The following is a 13,058-nucleotide window of genomic DNA, read 5'->3' as shown; positions in this document are numbered from 1 at the left end:
TTATTTTTACAATAAAAAGTTCAATTTAATATTGCATTTTTATTTACCTACCTATTTACTAGTGGTTATTTTTTAGATGTATGATGGTAAAGGTATTGGGTTACACACTAAATAACAAGAAAAATAAAAAACTGTCTGTTTCAATCAAACATAATTTAATAAGCATAGAAATACATACAATGGTTAAGAAATTTGTAAATTTTAAATTTTTTTTTGTTCTTCATAATTTCCATGTAACCGCATTTCATTGAGGATCTGTAAAGAAATATACAGAGTTAATCTTACTAAGCGTTATATATTAATATTAGATAACATGCCCGTATAATGTATGTAAATATAAGCCAAAAATAAGTAGCATATAATTATGTGACATTAGCAAAACGAGTAGCAGATTACTTCTCGCTCTCTTACCCGAGTCAGGCAATTACCCTTTACCCTACTATATTATAAAAGCACAAGTAGCTTTGTCTGTTGGTCTTTACTTCACCCCTAACCTACTTATCCAATTTTGATGAAAATTGGTAAAAAATATCGGATATTTTTTTCTAGAAATCCCACGGAAACTAAAACTATTTTCTTTTACAATGCGGGCAAAGCCACGGACGGACAGCTAGTGTTACGATAAATGTCCTACTTTGATCACCAGCTCCAAGGTCCAGGGTCGGTACATCATCAGGCACCTTCGCGTTCACCTCGTTGCATTCGATGCACGGCTGCAACTCGTCTTCCATCATATAGAGCTGGGGAATGGCATTCATTGTTATTTTATTTTAATTAGCACTAATAATTCTATGTATGAAAATGTCGTGATATTTATGTCGCAGGCAAATTGTATAATCTCGCCGTTTACAAATGCTCGGCATTTTGTAAAATGCTGAGGATTTACTTTTTCCAAAATTCTACAAAAAGGCGGTCTGGAGCCGACGGAGCCCCACTTTGTGGGTCTCCTATTTCTGTGTAGTTTTAAAAACACGAACCTAACCTAACCCACCCCCTTATCCAAACGAACAATTTCTGATTTCGAATTCTCGACATATTACAAAATGCCGAGCTTTTGTAAACGGCGAAATAAAACAATTTGTAAAATTAAATTGTAATACTGATATGATTTAAAAGAGCAACTATGGAGTTTCTTGCCGGTTCTTCTCCATAGATACTGCTTTCCGAATCGGTGGTAAATGTTAAAAATATGTATTGACGTTTCAAAAGTGCTTCTCCAAGAGGTCTAATTGAATAAATAAATGTTTGAGTTTGAGTTTGAGTTTTCCTGCGACATTTATACCACTTAAAACTGAACGAATGAACGCATTTCAATGATTTTTGCTTTATTAACGACATGTCATTGGATTGGGATAAAAACTGTTATACAAAATACATATGTTCAAGTATTGTATATGTTACGGGCAACGTGATTAACTTCGGAAATTATTAATAAGGACTGGCCATTATTAATAAGGCCAAAGAGCGAAAGGGTAAGGCAAAGTGATTTAACACTTTGATCGGCATTTATTAATAATTTCCGACAGCCCGTGGTCCATGTAATAAGTAAGTCTTTGAGATATCGCGAATTTATCACTAGGAGGCAGTATTAATAATTTGATAAATGCAAAAGGCCAATGTGATAAATTGGACCGCGGCTAAGACGACGGAGCCTATTCTGGGTATTTAAAAAAAATTAGAGCCTAAAATAAATAATAATCCACCCCAACAAACTTATTCAAACCATCGACTATGAAAACACTTCAGTTCATCTATTTTATTATACCTTGCCCAAAATAGGGTGGGTATTATACATAATGACCGGGAAAAAAGAATAATCATGCCATTTTTACTGACCGGTTGGCTTGATTGGTATTGGCCCTGCCTTTCAAGCCAGAGGTCGTGGGTTCGATTCCCACCCGGGGCAAATATTTGTGTGATAAACATAGATGTTTGCTCTGTGTCTGGGTGTTAATTATCTATATATAAGTATTTATTTAAAATTATATATGTATGTTTATCAGCCATCTGGTTTCCATATTACAAGCGAAAGCTGAATTATTTATTTATTAAAATTATTTATTCGACGAATAAGTTTTAACCAAGGATTGAAAAATCAGCCCTTAATCACTTAGCCCCTTTGCAAACAACCATATAACTAAACTCACCCGGCCATCAGTCCCATACCCAGTATACCGATTACTGGGCACACTGTGTTCTGTCCCCCGCGCTTGTTCCCGCCGCGTGCAGCCTGTGACTAGTGTGTGGGACCCGCCGCACCAGCGGTGGCAGATGTGCCTACTTACATACATACATTACAGTATTGGGAAGTACGGTAGTTGTAACATTTTTTTTAATTAATTTTATTAAGCTATTGCGTAGCTTCTATCGCGGGCCTTGAGCGCGGGGACCGAATCGAGAAATTCCGTAACGAAAAAACCTCACGCTCCCCACGGGGACGGGCGCGGAGGTGTGGCTTGAAGGCATAGCATGCAATAGCTTTACCGCGGCAGTCCCCGAGTGACACACGTCTTTTTTACATTCAAATAACTATATCAAACTTTAATTAAACATAGTAGGTAATACATAGTACATATATTTAAAAATTTTATTCGTAAACTATTACTTGTAAACTATTTGAAATTATGCATGGTATCTGGTGAATTCGTCAAATCTGTAATATTTTTATTTCCCTGCGTCTTATTTAAGGAGTATTGAAAAGTTTGTAAATTCACTTGGCGACGCGACAGTTTGGCTAGATTGTCAATTCAATGCGGATGTGAAGCAATCATATTTTTATCCTTTGTTTTGTGTGGTGTCTTTTAATGTTCAAAGCGCAAACGAGTGGGTGAACTATGTTCACCCTGGTAAAACATCTTACGAACGCAGAACTCTTAATATATTACTCAATCCTTCCCATTTCCCTTCCCCCACTCACCGATCATCCGGCCGCTCAGCCGGCATCCACTCCTTCAGACACACCTCCCCCTCCCCCTCCCCCTCCCCCTCCCCCCTCTCCCCCTTCACTTGCGCCCGCAATGCGGGTAGTTTGGGCGGCGCGCCGTGTGTGACGTCACGCGGCGACATGAGCGCAGGCGCACCGCACGCCGCACATGAAGCACCAGTGGCTAGTTTGCGTTTTATCACCGCCGCCTGTAGTATGTAACCGATATTATATAAATAAAAAAAATGTGTGCGTGTACTAGTGTACACACGTAAGGGCGTATTCAGAAAGAAAGCTTGAAACTTATAAGCGCTTATAAGCGCTTATCGGCGCTTATAAGCGCTGGTAACCCGCGCAGGAAAATATATGAACATGCGTTTATAAGCGCTGATAGGCGCCGACAAGTTTCAACAAGTTTCAACAAACTTGTCGGCGCCTATCAGCGCTTATAAGCGCATATTCATATATTTTCCTGCTCGGGTTACCAGCGCTTATAAGCGCCGATAAGCGCTTATAAGCGCTTATAAGTTTCAAGCTTTCTTTCTGAATACGCCCTAAGAAGTGAAACTTCTTCATGACCTTATTTTTCAAAAAATAATTTACTATATGCAACTTTACAGAAATACGTCAATCACGCGTTGTAGGGATAAAAACAAGATGGCGCGTAACGGAAAAATGTTACACTAAATTTTTTTCCAACCCCGATAAAGAAGTTTCACTTCAATAATAAATAAAAAATTCGGGACAATTTTCATACGCGTACATCCTTTTACTTGGCAGTAAAGCAAAAATTCTTAAAAAATACAATTTTAAGCTTGGTTGCACCATATTTGTAGTTATAGTAAAGCTTAGAGCGGCCGTACACGAGCAGCTCGAGCAGTTAACGGCTGAGCGACTTGCACGAACTGCTCGAGCGGTAGATACTTGACTGCTCGAGCTGTCGCTACAAACCGCGCAATTGACGACTTGAAGCGGTCGCGACTACTCAAGCAGTCCGTGTACGTCGCTCAACCATTAACTGCTCGAGCAGTCCATGTACGGCCGCTTTAATATGACGTCACGAACCACATCCCTATCCAAAACAACATTCCCACATCACTCACATTAGGCTCCCCCAGTACTGCAGCCAGCACCTGCAGCTTCTGATGCAGCAGCCGCAGCTCCTTCTGCAGCTCGTCTCGAGCTGATAGAAGATCTATAATCTCTGATTTACCGTCTGTTATCTTGTTCAAGTCTTTTATGGCCGTCTGAAAAAACATCAAAATAAAAATCGACCAAGTGCGAGTTGGACTCGCGTACGTATCTTTAATAGAAAATCATGAAAATCATTTATTGTATGGGGACCCCCATTAACATTTTAATTTATTTTTTAATTTTTAGTATTTGTTGTTATAGCGGCAACGGAAATACATCATATTTTGTAAAAATTTCAGCTTTCTAGCTATCACGGTTTACGAGATACAGCCTGGAGACAGACAGAAAGCAGAGGTAATAGGGTCCCGTTTTACCCTTTGGGTATGGAACCCTAAAAAGAGCATGTGTGCCGAGCACAAGTGTCAGAAGTTAAATTTCTCGGGCGAGATATGATTCAATACCTATGTGACGGAGATAGGATGGAGAAAATGCAATTAGAATAAAATTAAGACAAGATGGAAACACGATAGATCCCTATAGAAAGGAAATGCAGCAAGTAGCAAGAATATCTATTCCTCCTCTTATCTAAATGTAATAGGTATATCTATATATGGAGTTTCTTGTCGGTTCATCTCCATAGATACTGTTTTCCGGATCGGTGGTAAATAGTAAAATATGTAATGACGATTTAAAAGTGCAAATCAATGAATAAATGTTTGAGTCTATATTTTCAATGTTTCTTGGGACTAAATTGCTGAATTAATACCCATACCATCCACACATTATCCTGTCTCTGAAACTTATCGTGACAAACAGCGAGTCGTCTCTCGAGATCAGCTCGAACTGTCGCGAATTCAGACTCTGTGAGCAGACCAGCCAGGCGGGAGGTGTCCGCCTGCAGATAAAATACTGCGGTTTGAATCTTGATATAAAATTAAGCTTAACTGATTAAAATACATTTTATAGCATTCAAATGTTTTACATAAATGAGATTTTTAAGCTATTGCATAGCTTCTATCACGGGCCTTGAGCGCGGGGACCGAATCCAGAAATTCCGTAACGAAAAAACCTCACGCTCCCCACTCCGACGGGCGCGGAGGTGTGGCTTGAAGGCATAGCATGCAATAGCTTTACCGCGGCAGTCCCCGAGTGCCACACGTCTTTTTTTTTTATGTATAGAAAAAATTTGATCACCGACTATTACTTATTGCGAAACATTTTTAACGCGGGCTCAAAATGTTCGAATTCCTGCCTCATGACCGACCTCTGTGACCTGTTCTTAAAAAATCCGATTAAGATAAGTGTTGCTTTTCTATAGTATTACAAATTTCGGGTATTTAATTTTTCGCCACACCAAATTGTATCGACATAATATTATGTAAAGATAATATTATAATTACATACCAAAAATTATTTCATATTGTACCAATTTCGCTATTTAATTCAGGTTTTATCACCTTATCTCTCAATCCGTCGACCACTTCATCGCGATCGGCCTTTTGCTCTCGAAGCATCTCCACGCATTCAACTAGACTCTGTAAACGAAAAAATGCAAAACTTACATCTCTTACCTAACTCCTAAGTGAAGAAATAATAGTAAAGTCGAATTGTTTTCGAATCGAATCGTAATCGAAAGAAAACCTTTTTCAATTTGCTATTTAGAAACTCAAAGCAGGGTATGAACCGTGATAAAAGATCGATTCGATCGCTTTAGTTAAAGAACTTAGTGGCTTTATAACCTGAAAGGTACGAACTACGAACACCAATATTTGCATATTTATTGTGTGATTGAAGTTTGAAACGTATCATTTTAATAACAGACATTTTGCTCTTTTCAAATTATTTCTTTATTTCTCTAAGGGCCGATTTTTCAATCCTTGGTTAAAACTTATTCGTCGAATAATGTATAAAACTACCATTTTAAAAACGTATTCTAATTGCCCGTATTTGACAGTTTACGTGACATTTTAATATTATCGTGTAATACATTATTGGACGGATAAGTTTTATCCAAGCATTGAAAGATCGGCCCTTAAAATACTACTTTCTTACTACTTAATAATGCAAACTAACATGTAACTCATTAGCCAATTGTGTTTGGAAGTTAGCGAGCGAGCGGTGCGCGTGGAGCGTTGTGTCCAACTCTGTTACTAGGTCTTGGTATCTCTCTGTTAATTCTGTCACCGCTATAAAGTGGAATAATATTTAAAATATTATAAATAAGTGAAATAAAATGTATCCTTCTGCAAAAACATTTTCTTTAGCTTTTAGATCTTTGAAATCATTAAAATTAAAAAAGACGTGTGTCACTCGGGGACTGCCGCGGTAAAGCTATTGCATGCTATGTCTTCAAGCCTCCGTGCCCGTCCCCGTGGGGAGCGTGAGGTTTTTTCGTTACGGAATTTCTCGATTCGGTCCCCGCACTCAAGGCCCGCGATAGAAGCTATGCAATAGCTTAATAATAAGTAACACACATATTATTTTTCAAAATTTACCTTCTTGTAAATCTCTGTCTATACCATGCTATACTTAGCATTACACAGACGTACCTACTCGTCTATTCATAAATCACAGTTTTAATTTTTCTGGCACAATAATACAAAAATATTTATATTTCATACAAAAGTGTTACACACCAGCAGTTTCAGCATTATTGTTAACACTCTCGAGTAGTGTGAGACCGCTCTTGAGATCGGCGCGCATTTGCACCATTTGCTCGCGGAAACTTTGCATCTGAGAAAACAAACAAAATCAAATCAAATTATTTTCAGCCCCCATACCATGATGTTTAAAACTTTAAAGCAATATTATTTCCAGTGTGGAAAACCGTAAATTCCTTATATATTTTAGCGGCCCGCCCCGGCTTCGCCCGTGGTACATATTTCGCAATAAAAGGTAGCCTATATTCTTTCTCAGGGTCTAAAGATTGTCTGTTCCAAATTTCATCAAAATCGGTTGAGAGGTTTAAGCGGGAAAGCGTAACAGACAGACAGACAGAGTTACTTTCGCATTTATAATATTAGTATGGATAGCAATTGTATAAAAATTACCTGTGTAGCCAACCCGGCATCGAACCCATGCAATTGCTCCGCGTAGTCCGTCGCTAAAGAGTGCAGTGTTGAGATGCGGGAGTCCAGTGATAACGCTATATCTAGCTTATCAGCTAGAAATGGAATACGCAATAAATAAAAAATATACATTTAGAAAATATTAATTGTAAAGTTTTCTGGAATGGATTAAATGAAAAAAAAAAGGTTCGAACATAATATTCGTTTTTCGTTTCGTTCGGAATCGTTATTCAATTTCGTGTAAAAGTTAAGCAAAGATATGAACATGGATTAATTATAGATGTTATTAAAAATGAATATATTATTTGTCATTTATTTTATGTCTCATTAATTGCTGCATATCCAATTCTGACTGCATTAGTACATTGACAACTAATATTATCTAAAAGAAAAACCATATTCTTTGATCTTTGTCTTTGTCTTTGATCTTTGATCTTTGATATATTATAAAGGCGAAAGTTTGTAAGGATGTATGGATGTATGGATGTATGGATGTATGGATGTATGGATGTTTGTTACTCTTTCACGTAAAAACTACTGAACCGATTACAATGAAATTTACCACACATATAGAGGGTAACTTGGATTAACACATAGGATAGTTTTTATCCCGGAAATCCCACGGGAACGGGAACTATGCGGGTTTTCCTTTGCAAACGCGGGCGAAGCCGCGGGCGGAAATCTAGTTCTTTGATATATTCGTTACTTTCTTACCAACACTTTTAGCAGTATACAAAGCATTGTCTGCACTCGCCGTCGCTTTATTCGTCATAGTGTTCATAGCTTTGATTAGTTCCTCTCGCAATTCGTGTATGGAGTCTCTGACAATATTAATAGCAGTTATTCTTTGAAGATTCACATTCAATACCAAATTAAAAAAACATCTTTATAATATTATAAAGGCGAAAGTTTGTAAGGATTTATGGATGTATGGATGTATGGATGTTTGTTACTCTTTCACGTAAAAACTACTGAACCGATTACAATGAAATTTAGCACACATATAGAGGGTAACTTGGATTAACACATAGGATAGGTTTTATCCCGGAAATCCCACGGGAACGGGAACTATGCGGGTTTTCCTTTGAAAACGCGGGCGAAGCCGCGGGCGGAAATCTAGTAGTTTATATTTCGATATTTATTAGAATAATTCTATAAAAAAACCACATCAAAATCCGTTCTGCAGTTTTGAAGAGAGCATAGAATAGGTATTAGAATTAGGGACAGTGGAAACTGACTTTCCGTTCTATATTGTAGTATTCGTAGTGATTTTACAAGTCAATATTTAGCCTAGCCTTATTTCTACGCGTATACAAAATCGAAATGGGTTCACGAGTCACGAACTAACCCTAAAACAATATGAATGTCATGTTAAAAAAAATAATGAGTATTTGCCAATACTTATAAGTTTACATGAATAAAAAGTGAAAAAAAAATCAAAGCAAATCAAACTTACTGCATCTCATCACGAGTAACAGCATCTGCGTCAGACGACGTCTTAGAAGACGATGGTTTGCGCATTATTGACATAGACGGTCTTGGCATGGACGCCGTGGACATTCGTGACATGAGCCGCGTCATGCCTGTGGCCTCTGAGGGCTTGGCTGAAGGGTCGATCAGTACTGACTTGCGGGCTGATGATGGCCGTGATTTTAGCGCCTGGAGCGAAATGGACGTAAAAAATGACAAATAAAATAGGACACTTGTAAAGGACGTTGTGTAGGGTAATGATGACGAGATGGAAAATTTAAAGCTACTTACTTAGGGACTGAAGTAAATGAAAGAATAACTTAAAGCACTACTCTAAAAAAAAAATTTTATTTTTTGTTTAGTTCAATCCGCTAATTTCAGGTAGGTATTATTGTTTCACGGTGAAGGAAAACATCGTGAGGAAACCGACATGTCGAAGAATCAAAAGTTCGACGATATGTGTCATCCGCCAACCCGCACTTGGCCAGCGTGGTGGATTATGGCCTGTACCCTCATAGGAGGCCCGTAACCCAGCAGTGGGAACATATATGGGCTGATGATGATGATGATTATTGTTTCGAATGAACACCAATTTACAGCGGAGGAAAGTTGGTTTTTCCATCGCCAAATCGACTGCCACGTGTGCAAAGTTTCTAATTAGAATAAACAATTGGGCAAAGCTAGAAATTGAAACGTAAGGAAACGAAAGTAAATATTTTTATATAGATTTTTGTTGTGCGCGTTAAAATATTTTTTTTTCAATATAGGCTAAACCTGTTGTGCTCTTTCTCTTTAATTAAAATATTGTATATTCTTATTTGTACGTATGTGTGGTGCACAATAGGTAAATATTTTTGAAGTGAAACTTCTTTATCGGGGTTGGAAAAAAATTGAGTGTAACATTTTTTCGTTACGCGTGACATTTTTCCGTTACGCGCCATCTTTTTCTTATCCCTACCACGCGTGATTCGACGTATTTCTGTAAAGTTATATAGTAAATTATTTTTTGAAAATAAGGTCATAAAGAAGTTTCACTTCTTACGTGTGTAAACTAGTACACGCACACATATTTTTTTATTTGATTTTTGATAAACTAACAGCAGCCGCCTCAGCCTCCGCCGCAGCTCTTTTCTGTTCCACCTCCTGCAGCAAGTTGTCCAGATCGTCGGGCTCCGCCCCCGCGATGGCGAGCAGGAGCCCCGTCATGCGGCTGATCGCTTGCTCTGCGGCGAGCACTCGGGCGTCCACCTGAATACGTTGTAGACTTGTAGCTTGGGAATATCATCCATTTGGTGCAAATCACTAAATTTTTGTTCAGTAAACCGCTTGATATGGTTCCCGGAACATTGTATTGCATATTATATAAATATAGTTAAAAGATTATTGTATTGTTAATCGTCACATATAGTTTAGCTGTGATAGAGAGAGGATCCATGTATTTGTATATATTTGTAAAATACAGTCGACTCTCGTTAATTCGAACCTGCGATAATTCCAATTTCTGTATAATTTCAAGTTAATCCATGTTAATTCTTGGAAGAAACTTATTACATGAAGTTTTTCGTCGCTAGATACTGGTAGGTACACATAATATTATATTACCTAATTATACTTAAATACTTGATGACACAAGTCGCTTGTCATTTTGCCCACCTGCATTGCCCTCATGGTATCTTGCAAAGACGCACTGCCTCTGGCCAGCTCGCTCCTGAGCGTTTCATTGTCGGGCAGTTTCAAAGGCATGGGCGGAGCTACTAGATCCTTTAGTTCTTTTACCGCTGACTCCAAGAGCGCGAATTGAGACTGTGTTACTACTTCGATGCTTCCACGGGAATATGTTTCTAGTGACAATAATCATCGTAATGTATAAATATTTTATATTATATGTATATTATATAATAGCTGTGCTCCGCGGATTTACCCGCAGTGCTCCGCTCCTGTTGGTCTTAGCGAGATGGTATATATAGCATACAGCCTTCATCGATAAATGGGCTATCCAACACAGAATTAAATTTTCAAGTCGGACCAGTAGTTCGTGAGATTAGCGCGTTCAAACAAACAAACTCTTCAGCTTTATAATATAAGTATAGATTACCCATTTTAAGAATAAAACTTTCTGTATCGATAAATTTTGAATCGTGGCAGATTAGACAAAAGCAAATGGGTATCAATGAGTACCTATTTCCTAATTAAGTCATAGATATTATGGAACTATTGCTGTAGCAAATAAAAATACTTAAACCAACTCACCAGGACGTGTTGTTGGACCTTTTTCCACTGTAATTTAAATAAAAAATGAATAAGTACCTAACAATATTCCATATTCGAATATTCGAATCAATTTTGTATTATTTAAATCAATTGCATCTTACCAATAAGAACTTTTTCTTTGCCACGTTTTTCCTCTAAAAATAAATTTATTCTTATTAACGAATACACATAAGTCATAACAAATAATAGAAAGAACATGAAAAATAAAAATAAAGACCTGAAATTGCAATACTTGTTTCGGAGGGAACAGCTCTTTTCTGAAAAAAAAACGATAATTTTTTTTTGTGAGAGCAGGCCTTGAGCAGGCAAAGGAGCTGGCTGGATATATTTAAATTTATAATAATACATATTGGATATAGTTAAATTTATAATAATACATATTGTATTTTTTTGTTTGAATTTCCAAAGTACTAATTGATTTTATTCTATTCTATTTCCTTTGCTTTTTTCAATCGATTTTGCTTTTAAATATTATGTATAATTTACTACTTCATAGTTTTAAGAGGTCAATGATTCCGAAATATTATTTAAAACTGTTTATAGACTAGTTCTAAAATTGTACGTTATTATTATTTAGACAGTATTATCGAAATGCATAGGTACCTTCTCTCTTGGCGACTTTTCCGCTTTTTCTTTGTCCCTTAAAGCTTTCTCCATCTTCTCCTTTTCTTTCTGTGCTAACTTTTCAGCCTTCTCCTTTTCTTTTTGGCTGAGCTTTTCAGCTTTTTCTTTTTCCTTTAGACCCAGTTTTTCTGCCTTTTCCTGTTCTTTTAGCGTTTGTCTTCCAGCCTTCTCTTGTTCCTTTTGTGCTTGCTTCTCTGCCTTTTCTTGTTCTTTTTGAGACAGTTTTTCAGCCTTCTCCTTTTCTTTTTGGCTCATCTTTTCAGCCTTTTCTTGTTCCTTTTGCGAGAGCTTCTCAGCTTTTTCTCTTTCCTTTTGACTCATCTTTTCGGCCTTTTCCTGTTCCTTTTGGGACAGCTTCTCAGCCTTTTCTTTTTCCTTTTGAGTCATCTTTTGGGCTTTTTCTTGTTCCTTTTGGGAAAGCTTCTCGGCCTTTTCTTTTTCCTTTTGGCTCATCTTTTGGGCTTTCTCTTGTTCTCTCTGCGCTTGTCGTTCCGCTTTTTCTTTTTCTTTACGTTCTAGTTTCTCAAGCTTCTCTTGCTCTTTCAGTGTCAATTTTTGAGCCTTTTGTTTCTCTTTCAACGCAGCTCTCTCTGCCCTATCTTTTTCCCTCTCTTCTATTTCTTTTGCCTTTTGAGCAAGTTCTTCCGCCTTCTCTTTTTCCCTTTGTTCTCTCACCTTCTTCGACTCTCTCTCTTGAATACCACTCATCCGCCCCTTTGGTGATCTGGGGCTTGGAGAAGAACTTCCAGACTCTTCCATTATCTTCTCTTTCTTTACCTTTTGTCGCGGTGGAGCTATATCCGTGTATCTAATTTCCACTCGTTGTTCCAGTAGCCGCTGTTGACGGGCCAGTATATGCAATACCATTTGTAATACTTTGAAATTGATGACGTTCATCTACAATCAAATTTGTATTAGTTTATTATTTTAATTATTTATTTAAAACAAAAATATGTTATCGTTTTATGTTGCTTGTTATATAAGTTGCATAAACCCATTTTAGAATCGGTGCGTATAAACGTACAATGAACCATTATAGTCAATTCACTTCTGATATTATAAACGATTTAGACCTCAGCATCAATATTTAATGGGTAGGAAACAACTTATTATGTGCGCATTAAAGTTTAGACGATATGGCCATATGAACTCTTAGTAAGTACATAATATTCATTCTTAGCCTCAAGCTAAAACACGTAAGCATATTCCTTGTTCTGTATGTATAAAGATTTTTATTATTTTTTTATATATGAACAAAATTTGTTATGAATTGTAGTCTTAAATGTAGTCTATCAAAAGTTAGTAAAGTACGAACTTCTTGAGGTCCCATAGCCTGGTTGATGAGGTCTTCTACACTTATTAGTAGACCAGAATCGCTCATATTTGGTTCATCGAATACCATCTTGATTTTATTCTATTATCGTGCAAATTTCGCAAATCTATGTAAATCGTTATAAAAGCGTCGTTTTCTTCTGGCAGGTGTCAGTGAAAACAAATGAAGGATTAGAAAGTAATTCCGGCAGCAGTAGACAATGATTTATTTTGAAAAAGTTTTCTTTTGCTTAATG

The 13,058-nt window shown here is 37.2% G+C and overlaps 2 protein-coding genes across 2 annotated transcripts in view; one reads left to right on the top strand and one right to left on the bottom strand.

Annotated features, from left to right (window-relative positions):
• Positions 1-13,058, top strand: part of THADA (Thyroid adenoma-associated protein homolog) — a 279,980-nt gene that overhangs the window by 263,030 nt on the left and 3,892 nt on the right. The window lies entirely within an intron of this gene.
• On the bottom strand, positions 175-12,698 carry LOC149486879 (uncharacterized). Its single transcript, XM_089696972.1, has 18 exons — positions 11,470-12,698; positions 11,084-11,123; positions 10,968-11,000; positions 10,846-10,872; positions 10,249-10,436; positions 9,694-9,843; positions 8,582-8,784; positions 7,840-7,946; positions 7,108-7,220; positions 6,694-6,790; positions 6,131-6,243; positions 5,515-5,592; positions 4,830-4,952; positions 4,027-4,170; positions 2,918-3,132; positions 2,148-2,277; positions 635-740; positions 175-255 (listed from the first exon to the last, which is right to left on the bottom strand). Exons 1-18 carry the CDS (start codon positions 12,385-12,387, stop codon positions 245-247), a joined length of 2,796 nt encoding a protein of 931 aa, XP_089553098.1. The 5' UTR covers positions 12,388-12,698; the 3' UTR covers positions 175-244.

The sequence above is a fragment of the Colias philodice genome, chromosome 7, assembly GCF_061535455.1.
Source record: "Colias philodice isolate Cphi_HAF_F1 chromosome 7, ilColPhil1 Martin Lab GWU primary, whole genome shotgun sequence".
NCBI classification, from domain to species: domain Eukaryota; kingdom Metazoa; phylum Arthropoda; class Insecta; order Lepidoptera; family Pieridae; genus Colias; species Colias philodice.
This window is presented reverse-complemented; position numbering and strand designations above follow the sequence as displayed.